Genomic DNA, 15,789 nt, shown 5'->3' with positions numbered 1-15,789 from the left:
ATTCATTCAGGAAATTAAAGACGTCGGCCGTGCGATGTGGGCGGGCACCATCTTGCATAAACCACGAGGTGTTCGCAGTGTCGTCTAAGGCAGTTTGTACCGCCACAAATTCACGATGAATGTTCAGATAGCGTGATGCAGTAATGGTTTCGGATCTGAAAAATGGGCCAATGATTCCTTTGGAAGAAATGGCGGCCCAGACCAGTACTTTTTGAGGATGCAGGGACGATGGGACTGCAACATGGGGCTTTTCGGTTCCCCATATGCGCCAGTTCTGTTTATTGACGAAGTCGTCCAGGTAAAAATAAGCTTCGTCAGAAACCAAATGCTGCCCACATGCATCCTGTGCACTATATCGTTAGCGAATGTCTCTCATGCAGAAATGGTAGCGGCGCTGAGGGATTGCCGCGTTTGAATTTTGTATGAATAGAGGTGTAAACTCTGGTGCATGAGACGATACGTGGACGTTGGCGTCATTTGGACCGCAGCTGCAACACGGCGAAACGGAAACCCGAGGCCGCTGTTGGATCACCTGCTGCACTAGCAGCGCGTTGCCCTCTGTGGTTGCCGTACGCGGTCGCCCTACCTTTCCAGCACGTTCATCCGTCACGTTCCCAGTCCGTTGAAATTTTTCAAACAGATCCTTTATTGTATCGCTTTTCGGTCCTTTGGTTACATTAAACCTCTGTTGAAAACTTCGTCTTGTTGCAACAACACTGTGTTCTAGGTGGTGGAATTCCAACACCAGAAAAATCCTCTGTTCTAAGGAATAAACCATGTTGTCCACAGCACACTTGCACGTTGTGAACAGCACACGCTTACAGCAGAAAGACGACGTACAGAATGGCGCGCCCACAGACTGCGTTGTCTTCTATATCTTTCACATCTTTCCCAGACCGCAGCGCCATCTGTTGTTGATAATTGTAACTACTGTAATTTCGAAAGTTTGTCCTCCTGAAAATGTGCTGTTGTCCCAAGCATATTGCAACAAATGGTGTATTTCTATCGCTGCTCGTTTAGTTTTTATTGCCGTTTCAAATATACCGGTCATTTTTGAAACACCCTGTAAATGCAGACTTTGCAAACAACAAATAGAAACAGTAGATCACATCACAAGCAGATGTACAATACTAGCAAATACAGAATACCCCAGAAGACTTGACAATGTAGCAAATATAATACATCAGCAACTTGCCATACAACATAAACTAATAAAACAACACATTCCCACATACAAGTATGCACCACAAAATGTACTGGAGAATGACGAATACAAATTATACTGGAACAGCACCATTATAACAGATAAAACAACACCACATAACAAACCTGACATCATACTCACAAAGAAAAAGAAGAAATTAACACAACTAATCGCAATATCCATACCCAATACAACAAATATACAGAAGAAAAGAGGAGAAAAAATGGAAAAATACATCAAACTGGCTGAGGAAGTCAAGGACATGTGGCATCAGGATAAAGTTGACATTATACCAATTATACTATCAACTACAGGAGTCATACCACACAATATCCACTGGTACATCAACACAATACAGCTACACCCAAACTTGTATATACAACTACAGAAATCTGTAATTATTGATACACGTTCAATTACCCGAAAGTTCCTAAATGCAATGTAACATACACCGTACAGTTAAAAGGAAGTCACGCTTGATCAAGGTCCGTGTCACTTTCCATTTTTAACCAGACATAACGTCTGCGAAAGGAAAGATGATAATGATAATAATAATAATAAGAAGAAGAAGAAGAAGAAGAAGAAGAAGAAGAAGTAATGTGTGTGTCTTGACTATCAGTTATTCCTCGCCAGGTAATGTTGCTATTGCCTGGAGGAGTTTATATCGATAGTAGATCTGTGGTCATAATATACTGGGTCATCAGTGTATTTCTCCATGCCCGAGGGTGGACTTTTTGCCATATTTTAAATGTTCCAGTCTGCTAATCAACACCTTCTATATGTGGTGAATAGCAATTGTGATGATATTTATACAGATGATCACATGCACATTACAATACGTGTTAAGTTATGCTAGACAATATAGTATTGTCTGTCACAACATACTGTGTAGTTAGTTTGTTTCACGGTCAGACAGAAAGCAACAAAATTCCAAATGTGGACGCTGCGAGCTAAGAAGCTCGACTTCATTGTCACTCGACTGACAGCCGTGCACTGCGAGAAGAAGCCACCATCATTGTGGCCGTTTATAGTGCCTATTATTAAAATATGAAAGTATGTTGTTACTGAAACAAAAAGTCAATGTGAATGTTTAAATGTAAGTGGTCTCCTGTTATAGTAGACAACAGTTTCAAAACACTGTGACAGATTTGTTATACAAAAATTGTATGACTTAATTGTGTATTTCATTTGCAAGTATTGCCTTTGAAGAAGGTACTAACCTATCCAACTGGAACAAGAGGATTTAAATGGAAGGACTGAGTGATATTTTGACTACATTAAATAACCACGATGTGTCGTATCTTTGAAGTACTACTTATGGCAACTGGAAATTTGTGTTACGAGTGATCTTTGTAAAATGAGAATATTTTGTCTAAGAATTATGATAAAAGGTTAAGTCACGGTACCCTAAAATATTATTAGGGTTAAGAGAGAACGTTATTTACGCAATCTGACACAATGTACAAGCGCGCACACACAGACAGCTGTGGTCTTTACTGATCTCGCTCACAGTGTGTCATCTGTGTGAAGCGTAGTTATAAAAAAAAGAACCACTGAATCTAGATTATGTTAATTTAATGAGATTTGGCTTAAGTACTGCTCATTAATAATATGAGAGTTTATGTCCCTGATCCATAGAAATGATGGCCATCAAACTTATAAATTTTTCTGGAAAGATGACAAATATTGTATCCGGGAGTAAAAGGGTTAAACACTCTAACAAGAGTTAATGTCTTACTCTTACAGGTCATATATGATGAGAAGAAAACGAAATTCCTGGATTTTTCCCACATTTCCCAGTTAAAAATACATTTTTTCCTGGCTGAAATTACTTCTTTCCCAGGCAAAAACACGCTTTTCCCAAGGTGAAAGTACATTCTTTTGTACAAGTTAAGTGACAATACACCTTTATTCTTATCAATATCTTGAATGGTAAAGGTTTTATGCACCAGTGTAGAACTTAATATCACTAACAAATGAAACCCATCAAAACACAATGTGTTTTGGAAAGATCTTTGATACAGGACAGCATGTACACTGCCTATTTTCAAATGATGAAAGTGTAAATACAGCACACAGTAGGTTACAAAGCACTGGAATCGAGACTGAGATACACTTTTGTCATTCAATCACAGCTCATGTCATGTGACCTCACCTGTCAGTGAGCATCAGATATTCAGAGCACAGGACATGTGATGTAGTCAGTCAATAGCATGAACACAGAAATATGGAAAGTTAATGGTTTAAATTCATATACATCCAGTATAGCTACAAGAAAAGCTAATCTTTCACATATAATACTGGTATTTTTTACTGTGTGTTATCCTTTAATCAATATATTAATATCAATGAAGTCCCATGCTGCTTGACAGAGCACTGGGGAACAATGCGGGAGTTCCGCACCACTAACTAGGGAAAGTCTTAATGGAGATGGTTTACCGTTGCCTTCCTCCGTCCGAGATGGGGATGAATGATGATGATGATGATGAAGACGACACAACAACACCCATTCATCTCGAGGCAAGGAAAATCCCTGACCCAGCTGGGAATTGAACCCGGAACCCAGTGCTCGGGAAGCGAGAACGCTATTGTGAGACCACAAGTGGAGGACCCTTTAAGATATATCAAACACAAATATGCCAGTCAAATTTTAAATAATGGTTGGTATTCAGGGTTCAAAATTTTTCTCAGTGGCTGGTCTTCAAACTGTTGAGCTCTGAATGAGAGTCAAATGCTCTTATTTCGAATGTAATGCTTCTCAAACCACCATTCACAATAATTTCTCACAACCTGTTTCAAATGCGATAGGGCCCGTAATTGGTCACTCTTTTTGAAACCTCAAACGTGATTGATTTTCCGAGCAATTTCAATCAATATTATGAACATCACTGTGTCTAGAAGTTCTACTATGGAAAATTAACTGCTATGTTTAGCAGCAGTTGCAGCTGATTTTTGTATCCCCAGGAATACTTGCAAAATATAAACTTAAAATAAATGAGAATTCTAATTAATTAAACTTTTTTACTGGGAATTGTAACTTACTTTACAGAATACATTACACTTTTTCCTGGCACCAAATGAGTTGTGTATGTCCTTCCAGTGGGTTATTACAACTTGTTTTATGTTTATTAGTACTTAATTGCGTAATTTAACTACAAGTATTTACACAATTTACTCGATGTGTTTGTAGAGATGTTGTCCACAGCAGTACTATTGATTACCATAACTCTTGTTAAAAATTGTACGAAAGAGAATTAATTCATATTAAATAACAAGAGATTGGAGTATAAATGTATAATAGATTTGCCCCGAACATTTAAATTAAAATGTTCTTTTAACATTACAGTATGTGTGCAAGTTATTTTGTTTACAAGTTAAAAACTTTGATAATGTACATAATTATTTCATAAATAACTCAAAATAATGAGAGGGTGCCCACAGTATCATGACTATGAACTCCCCATCAATTCTATTTGTACAGCACAAACTTCAAAAATCGCTGCAAAATCAGAGGGCGGCAACTCCGGCTTCCACTTCACTTTTCACAGTCTCTGGTTAATTCCAAATTCAAATGTAAATTTCTAACTCAATTTGAGGAAAGTGAAACAAAACGAAATGCACAACTGTGCTTAATAAATAGAGAAAAGAGAATATTGCCAAACACAGATGCTAACCAGCCAGGCAACCATATTGCACGCACAAATTCCATGCGATCCATCAGACTGCTCGGGATTTCTGTGTTATCAGCAACTGATGGCTGCCATTTGCCCACACGCGTGTGATCTACGAAACGATCGATTGTTCGTGTGACAGATCGCCGAAATCCATCGCTCGTGTGTGGGGACCCTTGAGAAATGTGAACAGCTGAGACATCGCACCCATTGACAGAAGTTTACTGCTACGAAATATTTGCACAATCTTCATCCTAAAACCTTTGACACATTTTGCTGTCGGGAGAGGCTCGTGTGAGCACTGCATTTTTTGATGTATTAGGTCTACAATTTTGCTTCTGCCGTTTTCCAATAGACGGCAGTAGCAGCAAGTGGGGTTTGTGCGGTCAGGCATAGGTGCAATACAATAAGCTTAGGCATCTGTAAACATAATGCCATAAAATATTTGTCGATTTGTGATTGCATCATAAGGTATTTGTGATTGCATCGTAAGGTTATGCTCGATTAAGTACATCAACTTACATACCCATTTCTCGCCATTTTTGCGAAGTTTTAATTTTCTGCTTTAACGTGAGGAAATCTGCAGCTGTGGCTCTTAAAATGGCAGGTAAGACCAATGGTGATGGAACTATTAGTGGAAGAACGTGCAGAGAATGTTTTCGACACCTTAAGAATGGTGATTTTGATGTCGAAGACCAGCATGGCAGTGGAAGACAGAACGTTTTCGTAGCTACTGAAACGAAGACAGTCACAGGACACCATTTTCGAAAGCAATTAATGCGTTTGAGCCCAGCAATGATACACACACAGCCGTAATACAGCGATACACACGTAAAGGAAATTTTGTAGCAGCTCAGTGTTTGACCCCATGTCGCAAAACCCGTCAAAATATACACGCAAATGTTGAAATGAGAAGTCCCATCCCTCCCACCGTATTCTCCTTACGTTGCTCTCTCTGACTAATACCATTTTCGATCAGTGGCATACAGTCTGGCTCACCAGCACTTCTGATCATACGAACCAGTGCAAAACTGAATTGATTCGTGGATCCCCACAAAAGAGACTCATTTCTTCCGCCACGGGATTTGTACGCTATCCGAAAGATGGGAGAATTTAGTGGCCAGTGATAGGCAATACAACGAATCATATTTTTCTTGTAGGTTTTTCACAATAAAGTCTCGAACTTCGAGAAAAGAACCGCAGAAGCAAAGTTGTAGACATAGTAAATTGTAAATTTTCCTTACAACTAAAGTTTTATTTTGGTGTTATTGTCTTATTTATGTTTTACTGCTGCAGTAGAGGGCTAAAATGGAATTCATTGTTAGAGTATCAGCACTCATCTGTCACAATCACAAAAATTTAACTGAAAAGTAAAACAACAAAAAATTCCCAGAATTCTAAAAAAATTCATGGTTTCTTCCTGGATAGAAAGATTCCTGGGTTTTTCCCAGATTTCCTAGGATGTATAAACCCCGTATCCCCGTATTATCCCTCAACGACGTAATCGATAGAGAACGATTGTGAGATGTTACTCGAGTTGACTGGATGCCAATGTTGTGGAACGACCTGATCAGTTTAATCGCATCTCGTTATTAACAAGTTACTGTACGTGTATTATTAATACGACCAAACCTAATGTGGACATCTATTGGACACCGTGTAATTGAGACAGTGTCACTACTGCCACACAATCTATCCTACTTCACACTGTTGTCACTGACATTGTAATACAATTTATATCTAGCGAGCAACTACCGTCAAACCGATGACTTGTCAGTCCCCGAACCTTACCTCTTCTTGTTGGGAATGGGCGTCGGAGAGCTGCCGCCAGCGTCTGCCTCAGGAGACTCCCTCAACTCCAGCAAGCTCTCCACAGTCCTCCCGGTATAGACAGCGGCTCGCTTCAGCGGCTCGTTCAGTGGGAAGATCAGTTGCTTCTTCTGTTTCTCCAGGTCACAACAGTATGCCACATTTAATATTATTTTTCTGGCCTGGCTGTGGATAATCGATTTTTGATTTCGACCGGTAACCGACGGTAGAGCCGGTGACGGGTGTGGAGCTGCTCCGCCACACGTTCTAGAAGACAGTTTGAAAACGGCACAGTTAAATACATTGCTGACATGTACCGTATTTACTCGAATCTAAGCCGCACTCGAATCTAAGCCGCACCTGAAAAATGAGACTCCAAATCAAGGAAAAAAAAAAATTCCCGAATCTAAGCTGCACCTGAAATCTGAGACTCGAAATTCAAAGGGAGAGAAAAGTTTTAGACCGCACCTGCAAATCGAAACAAAGTTGGTCCGTTGTAACACGAGACACAATTGAGGTCGAATGGATGAAGATACAGCTACAGTAGTTTGGTTCGAGTCGTAAGCTTAGCAGTTAAGCTTTACCAGGTAGCCATTGCTACGCGTCAAGCGCTCCGTCCGTATTTATAAGGGTACCCTTCCTTTTTTACGTGCTCCGTCTGGTTTGAATCTATTGCTTATTTTGCTTCGATCTGATACGTGCCGTTTTCTTTCTTAGAGTTATTTACGTCACTCTACGCTGAAAATGCATTGCTGTACTGTGTCGTGCATTGTTTGTCGCATTCTGATAATGAGTGTTTAAAACCTGTCAACATTCGCGGCGTGGCTCGCTTTTGTGTGCGCTACCGCGGCTTACAATAAAAAAAAAATAGAGAGGAATTGTCTCATAAGCAAAACAATGGCAAGAGACTGCTATTTGTTGTTACTTACACTGCAGCTTTCTTTGGAGAGTTTAGCGAAAAATTTTCTCCGTTTGAAAATCTTTGCAGACGCCTCTTTAGTACATTGCATTCTGCACAGAAATTAGATTTATCTTAGATTTAAAAATGTAGTCAGTTGCCGTAGTTCATTTCTGACTGTATCACTATCAGCAAACGAATAATACGAATATAAACATGACACGATATGTATATTCTTCCACGTTTACTGTCGTCTCACTCTAGTTTCGTAGTTTATTAGGCAGACAGGATTTAAATGAGATAGCAGCAAACACGAAAGAATACATGGCAAATGTATACATTCTTCTACATTCTAATTTACTTACTGACACAGAGGTTTTGGTGCAAGTATTTATCTTTGAGGCAGGAAAGCATGCCTGTATAGCGCTACATATATTCGACGGCAAAAGTTAGTTGTGGCGGCACCTACCTACATTTTTCAGAACTTCCGCTTACTTTGCACTCGATTCTAAGCCGCAGGCAGTTTTTTGGATTACAAAAATGGGGAAATAAGTGCGGCTTGGATTAGAGTAAATATGGTATTTGTATTTGGGCTCTGAAGAGCAACACTGCCACCAGTGCTCATTCGAGTGATTACTTCTTATGAGGACAGGTGAGAGGGGTGAGACTGACATTTTGAACCCATCTGTACGGTGATGTACGCTAGTGCTCCAGCTATCACGCCTGGCAGCCGTTTACCCTGGTGGGCCCTCCTTTGCAATTAACTGGTGAGAAAATAATTAAGAATTTCACACAATAATCTAGAGCCTTCAAAATGATGATGGTACACAGACCAGTGTCATGGTATAGTGGTTAGATGCAAACTCCGAACAAACAGAAGGTCGTAGGTCCGAATATTGGTAGGTGTTTTTTAATTCAAGTCTTAATTGAAGTGACTTTCATCATTATATTTATTCAATTAATTCAAGCAAAGAAGAGAAAGCAGAAAGGTGGAAGGAGTATATAGAGGGTCTATACAAGGACAATGTACTTGAGGACAATATTATGGAAATGGAAGAGGATATAGATGAAGATGAAATGGGAGATACGATACTGCGTGAAGAGTTTGACAGAGCACTAAAAGACCTCAGTCGAAACAAGGCCCCGGGAGTAGACAACATTCCATTGGAACTATTGACAGCCTTGGGAGAGCCAGTCCTGACAAAACTCTACCCTCTGGTGAGCAAGATGTATGACACAGGCGAATACCCTCAGACTTCAAGAAGAATATAATAATTCCAATCCCAAAGAAAGCAGGTGGTGACAGGTGTGAAAATTACCCAACTATAGCTGCAAAATACTAACACAAATTCTTTACAGACGAATCGAAAAACTGGTAGAAGCTGACCTCGGCGAAGATCAGTTTGGATTCCGCAGAAATGATAGAACACGTGAGGCAATACTGACCCTACGACTTATTTTAGAAAATAGATTAAGGAAAGGCAAACCTACATTTCTAGCATTTCTAGACTTAGAGAAAACTTTTGACATTGTTGACTGGAATACTCTCTTTCAAATTCTAAAGGTGGCAAGGGTAAAATACAGGGAGCGAAAGGTTATTTGCAATTTGTACAGAAACCAGATGGCAGTTATAAGAGTCGAAGAGTATGAAAGGGAAGCAGTGACTGGGAAGGGAGTGAGACAGAGTTGTAGCCACTCCCCGATGCTATTCAATCTGTATATTGAGAAAGCAGTAAATGAAACAAAAGAAAAATTCGGAGTAGGTATTAAAGTCCATGGAAAAGAAATAAAAACGTTGAGGTTCGCCGATGACATTGTAATTCTGTCAGAGACAGCAAAGGACTTGGAAGAGCAGTTGAACGGAATGGACAGTGTCTTGAAAGGAGGATATAGGATGAACATCAACAAAAGCAAAACGAGTATAATAGAATGTAGTAGAATTAAGTCAGGTGATGCTGAGGGAATTAAATTAGGAAATGAGACATTTAAGGTAGTAAAGGAGTTTTGCTATTTGGGGAGCAAAATAACTGACGATGGTCGAAGTAGAGAAGATATAAAATGTAGACTGGCAATGGCAAGGAAAGTGTTTCTGAAGAAGAGAAATTTGTTAACATGAAGTACAGATTTAAGTGTCAGGAAGTCGTTTCTGAGAGTATTTGTATGGAGTGTAGCCATGTATGGAAGTGAAACATTGACGATAAGTAGTTTGGACAAGAAGACAATAGAAACTTTCGTAATGTGATACTACAGAAGAACGCTGAAGATTAGATGGATAGATCACCTAACTAATGATGAAGTATTGAACAGAATTGGGGAGAAGAGGAGTTTGTGGCACAACGTGACAAGAAGAAGGAAACGGTTGGTAGGACATGTTCTGAGGCATCAAGGGATCACAAATTTAGCATTGGAGGGCAGCGTGGAGGGTAAAAATCGTAGAGGGAGACCAGGAGATGAATACACTTGAAGGATGTATGTTTTTGTAAGTACTGGGAGATGATGAAGCTTGCACAGGATAGAGTAGCATGGAGAGCTGCATCAAACCAGTCCCAGGACTGAAGACAACAATAACAACAATTACTTTGAATGTAATTTTTTAAATTTCTAATCCTTTGGCCTGTCATTTTATCCAGCATGTTAACTATTTCATTTACTCTGATTTGGTCTTCCATTCTTTTGTCATTTGAAACCTTTGTGACCGTTATTTTACTTACGAGGGTCACGCTAAAAGAAATGCACACTATTTTTGTGAAAAGACAGTTTTCATTCTGCACGTGTGAAAGTTTTACACTGTGTAGATACATCCTTCCCAATTGTTTTCATACTTAGTCCAACCTGCTCCCGTGGGTGGCGCCGTCACAGCACGTCTTTGAGATGGCTGTTACACTTGGCGTTCGTCAGAAGCAATGTGCTGTCACAGAATTCCTGTGCTGTGAAAACGAGACAGTGGGAAACAACCACAAGAGGTTGAAAAAGGTGTATGGAGATCCTGCAGTACAGTTAGTCGGTGGGCAAGCAGGTTACGTGATGAAAGCAGGCACGGCAATATTGCGGATTGTCCTCGCAGCGACAGGCCTCGTTCTGCACACTCCAGACAATGTGCGGAGAGTTAATGAACTGGTGACTGTTGACAGATGCATCACAGTGAACGAATTGGTATGCTATTTTGGGAGAGGGGAAGGAAGTGTTTGCAGAATACTGAAAGTGTTGACGTTAAAAAAGGTTTGTGCCAGGTTGGTTCTCAGGGTGTTGACAGTGGCTCACAAACGAGAAAAATGGTGCAGCAAACTTTTGGACAGTGCGAGAATGGTGGAGATGAATTTCTTGGAAGAATTGTGGCAGGTGATGAAACATGGCTCCATCATTTTTCACCAGAGGCGAAGAGGCTATCAGTGAAGTGGCATCGTGCAAATTCACCCGAGAAAAAAAAATCAAAACAACACCTTCTGCTGGAAAAGTTATGGCAACGGTGTTTTTCGATTCCGAAGGACTCTCGCTGATGGACATCGTACCAAGTGAAACCACCATAAATTCTGATGCATTTGTGACGACACTGAAGAAACTTCGAGCTCGACTGAGTCGTGTTCCGCAGCATCGGCAAAAGCAGGATGTTTTGCTGTTGCACGGCAATGCACGGCCCATTTCAGTTGAAAAACCGTGGAAGTGATCACAAAACTTGGATGGACAACACTGAAACACCCGCCTTACAGTCCTGACCTGGCTCCATGTGACTATCATCTCTTTGGGAAACTGAAAGACTCTCTTCGTGGAACAAGGTTTGATGATGATGACTCCCTTGTGCAGGCTGCCTAACAGTGGCTCCAACAGGTCGGTCCAGAATTTTACCGTGTATACAGGTGCTGGTTCCAAGATGGCATAAGGCAGTTGAGAGGGATGGAAATTACGTGGAGAAATGAAAATATTGTTCCTAAAGGATGTATCTACACATTGTAAAACTTTTGAACATGAAGAATAAAAGACGGATTTTTTAAAAGAATAGTGTGCTTTTCTTTTGGAGTGATCCTCATAGTTTTATTCATTACCTCTGATATAATTTGTTCCATTTCTTCATAAAATGAAAATAGAAAATATTTTCATTCATGATAAATTCATTATTTCTGTTCCTCATGTTGCTCGAACCTTTGTTTGGTTTGTAATAGTTGTCATTTAAATCTTTCTCTGCATTACTTTGTCCACAGTGCAACAAGAACTTTGTTATGAATGTCTGTGTGATGATTTCCACCCAACAAAAAATAATTTTTGACACTACCGCACAGCCAATATAAACAGATTATTTCCTTTCTTCCTCTCTAGCCACCAGATTGGCATTTTCAAACATTTAAATATTGTGATACATAAAAAAAATGATTAAAATCACATGAACAAAGATTCCAATTGTCTTTTTCCCCAGACAAAATAAAAGCAAATGAAATAGTGGATACAATGATTAACTTACACGATGGACCAGAAATTTAGATATTTATATTTAAACCAATTAACTGAATAAAAATTATTATGAAAGTAATCTCAATAAAGATTTGAAAATAAAAATAAAAGTTTGAAGCACATGACAAGATTCGAACCCACAACCTTCTGTACATCAGAAATGTCTCAACCAGAACACCACAATGCCTCTCTGTATAACGTTGTACTTTCTCATGCCCTAGAATATCATAGAAATTTCAAATTTTTTTCTGACTATTATTCACAATGAAGGGCCCACCAGAGTAATGGCTGCAGGGTGTGATACCTGGGACCCTCATCTACACCACCATATAGATGGTTTCAAAGTATCTACCTCACACCGGAGGACTTCTCTGTGTTACAGATTTTGTTGCTAGTACTGTAGCAGTAGTAAACTCAGTTTCAACTGACCTATGTTATACATAGTCATAATACGTATGTTAACTAAACCTTTGTATATGTGAACTAAAATCTATGACAATGTCCAAAACCTGACTGTTGTAGGGACGGCAAACAAACAAATTCAGAAATAGATAAAAAATAAATGTGAAAATAAAATAAAATTAGAATACTGAAACTAATAACATATTTTAGCCTTCCTCAATTACGTGACTGTATTTTAATTCACTTGACAGCTCCTGCCCACAGCAATCAGTTTTGTTTTCAGTTGACACGATAGCTGTAAACGGTAACACGGCTCATGTGGAGGCTACCTCCTCCCCACTACTACAACTCAGATTGCTCTGTGCATGAGCAAATCTGGTAGTTGCTTGTTGTTGCTCATACAGCTAAACAGCCACTCTTCAAGTACCCAGAAGCAGAAGAAGGTACTGCTCTTAAGCGACTGAACAGCACGTGTGCCCACTGGCAACTGCTCAAATGAACCTAATGCAAACAGTTGTGGCGTCATGCTCATCGGAAGCAGTTTGTTGTCTTCACCCTAAAGGCTTTGACGCATTCTGCTTTTGGCTGACACACACGTGTGCACTGCGTTTCATTTCTGTAAATGGTGCGTTTCCTTTGCAACTTAAGTTATACATTGGCTTTATCCCTTTAGCTTATGTTTTATTGCTGTAGTATTATTCTACAGTAGTGGGATGCAGTAAAATTCTTTGTTAAAGTATCAATTTTTGCCAGTCAGAATTACAAAAATTTAACTGAAAACATGAGCAATGAAAAATTTTCAGAATTCTAAAAAATTCCCGGATTTTTCACGGATTTCCCAATTTTCCTGTGGCATATACACCCGACGAACTGAATACAGGGTGTTTACATAGACAAGGAAAAAAAAAATCCCGGATACCCAGTTAAAAATACATTTTCTCCCAGATGAAAAAAACACTTTTTCCGTGTTAAGTGACAATACACTTTTCCTCGGCACTGTAAAACTTATCAATCCTTTGATGGTTTATGGTTTTATACACCGACGTAGAATTTCCCCGGCACTTTAGAAAATGAAACTCATGGCGGAAAAAAACGTTTTCAAATATCTTTCATATGCAGCAACATGTACGAAGGTATAAATTCGAATTCAACCAAACACAGCATGTTACTTTCCGAAGCGTTGAAACTGAGATTGTGACGCGCTTTTGGAAGCCAGTCATGGCTCCTGTCACGTGATCTCACCAGCTGATGACAGCATAGGACACGTGGCGTAGTCAGTCAGTAGCAAGATCACTCTTAAGTAGCGTGAACACACGAATAAGAAAAGTTAATGGTTTAAATTAATATACATATTGTTGCTACAACAAAAGCAAAGCTTTCACATATAATATTGGTCTCTAAGATTAATAAGTTGCAAGAGAAGCTAAGCTTCCACATATAATATTGATCTTTTTTGCACGTGTTACACTTTAAGATACGTAACACAAATGTGCCAGTAAAATTTTTAATAATGATGTAAATGTCTGATCTTCTGGACTCAAAATTCTTCTAGGTGGTCATTCCCAAAGAGTTGATTTTTAAATGAGAGTCAAACGCTCTGTGATTTAAGAAATTCGTCTTACATTCTCACATATAGTTCATCTTACATAAAAGGAAATTTACTTTGAAAGTAATGCTTTTCAAACCACCATCCGCAATATTTTCTTTCACCTTTTAGAAACAGGTTCGTTTCGGCAGTTGCCAGAGAGTGCCAGATAACAGGCGGCACCGCGCTTGTGCAGCTACGATGACGCAGGAATCCCGTATGTTCGTACATGCAAAACATTAAAAGATCTTGCATTAAAACGAATCTAGTGTAAACAGCTGTCATGTCACGCTTATTGGAGGCAATTTGTTGTTATGAAGCATTGTATAGTCTTCCTAAAGCCTATGACAGAGTTTTCTTTTGGCAGACGCTTGTATGAGGACTGTGTTTTGTTGTTGTACATGGCGCATTTCCTTTCCGACTTAGGCTTTAGTTTCGCCCCCCCCCCCCCCCCTCCCCCTTCTTGTTCATGTTTTGTTACTGCAGTATTATTCTACAGAAGTGGGATACAGTAATATTCTTTGTTAGAGTATTGTTTCTTACCAGTTAAAATCACGAAAATTTAACTGAAAACTGAAACAATGAAAAATTCTCAGAAACCTAAAAAATTCCCGGCTTTCTCCCGGATGAAAAAATTCCCCGGTTTTTCCCAAATCTCCTGGGTTGTATACACGCTGTGTATAAGATTCCTGAAAACCATGCACGACCTGTATTTATCCATTCTATTTTCCTGCCAACAGTTTTCCTACACCATATCAGCAAGGTAATGTTTTGTATTTTTGTTGCTCCCATGTTCTTATCCACCCCTTGCAGCTGATTACTTTCTGATCAAATTTTATGAGCAAAACCACTCTGGATACTCATCAAATAATGTTTTGAAACTGGTTCTCAGATATCAATAATGTCAATGTGCTTACTTTGTGCTGTCAGCTCCTTTGGTTGCTGACGCAGATGCCTGCAACAGTTGAAAATGCCGTTTCAGTAAAACGCAGTGCTTAACAATTGAGCCATATACACGTAAGACCAAATAAATAAAAATGTATTTCACACTATTTAGATAAGTGCAAGCATGCAAATGATAAACACTGCAATATACTAAACGACTCTTCAGCACCTAACATCTTGTAGAAAATAATATGACAAGCAAAGGAAGAGAAATTTCATGTTATGCTGCACCTCAAACACATCCAGGCTGGTATCTGCTGTGCTCTCCTGAGAAGGTTCCGTCTTCACTGTCACAAATACAAAGTCCTGCAAAACAAAATACCTAATATCAATTTCAAACTGCTGAGTTAGTTCTCAGATTTCACATGCCATTTGGCTATTTATAAAATTATTCTCAACCTCAGTCACTTTTTCTCTCTGGTATTTCTGCGCACTACAGATTTTGGCAGCAAGCTGCCAGTATCTGGTGCTTTGTAACTGTGAAATAAAATTTAATTGCAGATACTTTTGGAGTGTGAAGCGATATATCAAGTCAGATTACATACCATTTTTTTTTCCATTTTTTTCTGAATTATCCCTAGCTGGTACACAGAGCACAAGAACAAACATACTACTATCGCATCACTATCATATGTGCAGTGTTGCTTCTCTTCCTATACATTATCCTGGTTATTTACTTAAGGAAATGTGATTTTCCACAATATCAGTCTCTCTTGAATTTCCATGAACTCTCCGCCTCCCGTTATACTCAGCAATAAGAAACCAATGAACAATTATGTCCTTTTTATATTCCTCAATCGTTCAAATTTCAATTTCTGCAACTCAGTTTGAG

The 15,789-nt window shown here is 39.2% G+C and overlaps 1 protein-coding gene across 3 annotated transcripts in view; it reads right to left on the bottom strand.

Annotated features, from left to right (window-relative positions):
- The window catches only part of LOC126295356 (uncharacterized), a 150,899-nt gene that overhangs the window by 69,928 nt on the left and 65,182 nt on the right, over positions 1 to 15,789 (bottom strand). For all 3 annotated transcript variants that reach the window (XR_007552465.1, XM_049987827.1, XM_049987828.1), the window contains 3 exons: positions 15,189 to 15,263; positions 14,930 to 14,967; positions 6,667 to 6,951 (listed from right to left, as the gene is read on the bottom strand). Coding sequence is in view for 2 of the 3 variants with exons in the window: in XM_049987827.1 (XP_049843784.1) it covers positions 6,667 to 6,951; positions 14,930 to 14,967; positions 15,189 to 15,263 (398 nt within the window). In the remaining variant the exon portion in view is untranslated. The remainder of the gene's footprint in view (positions 1 to 6,666; positions 6,952 to 14,929; positions 14,968 to 15,188; positions 15,264 to 15,789) is intronic.

The sequence above is a fragment of the Schistocerca gregaria genome, chromosome 11 (genome assembly GCF_023897955.1).
Source record: "Schistocerca gregaria isolate iqSchGreg1 chromosome 11, iqSchGreg1.2, whole genome shotgun sequence".
NCBI lineage: Eukaryota > Metazoa > Arthropoda > Insecta > Orthoptera > Acrididae > Schistocerca > Schistocerca gregaria.
This window is presented reverse-complemented; position numbering and strand designations above follow the sequence as displayed.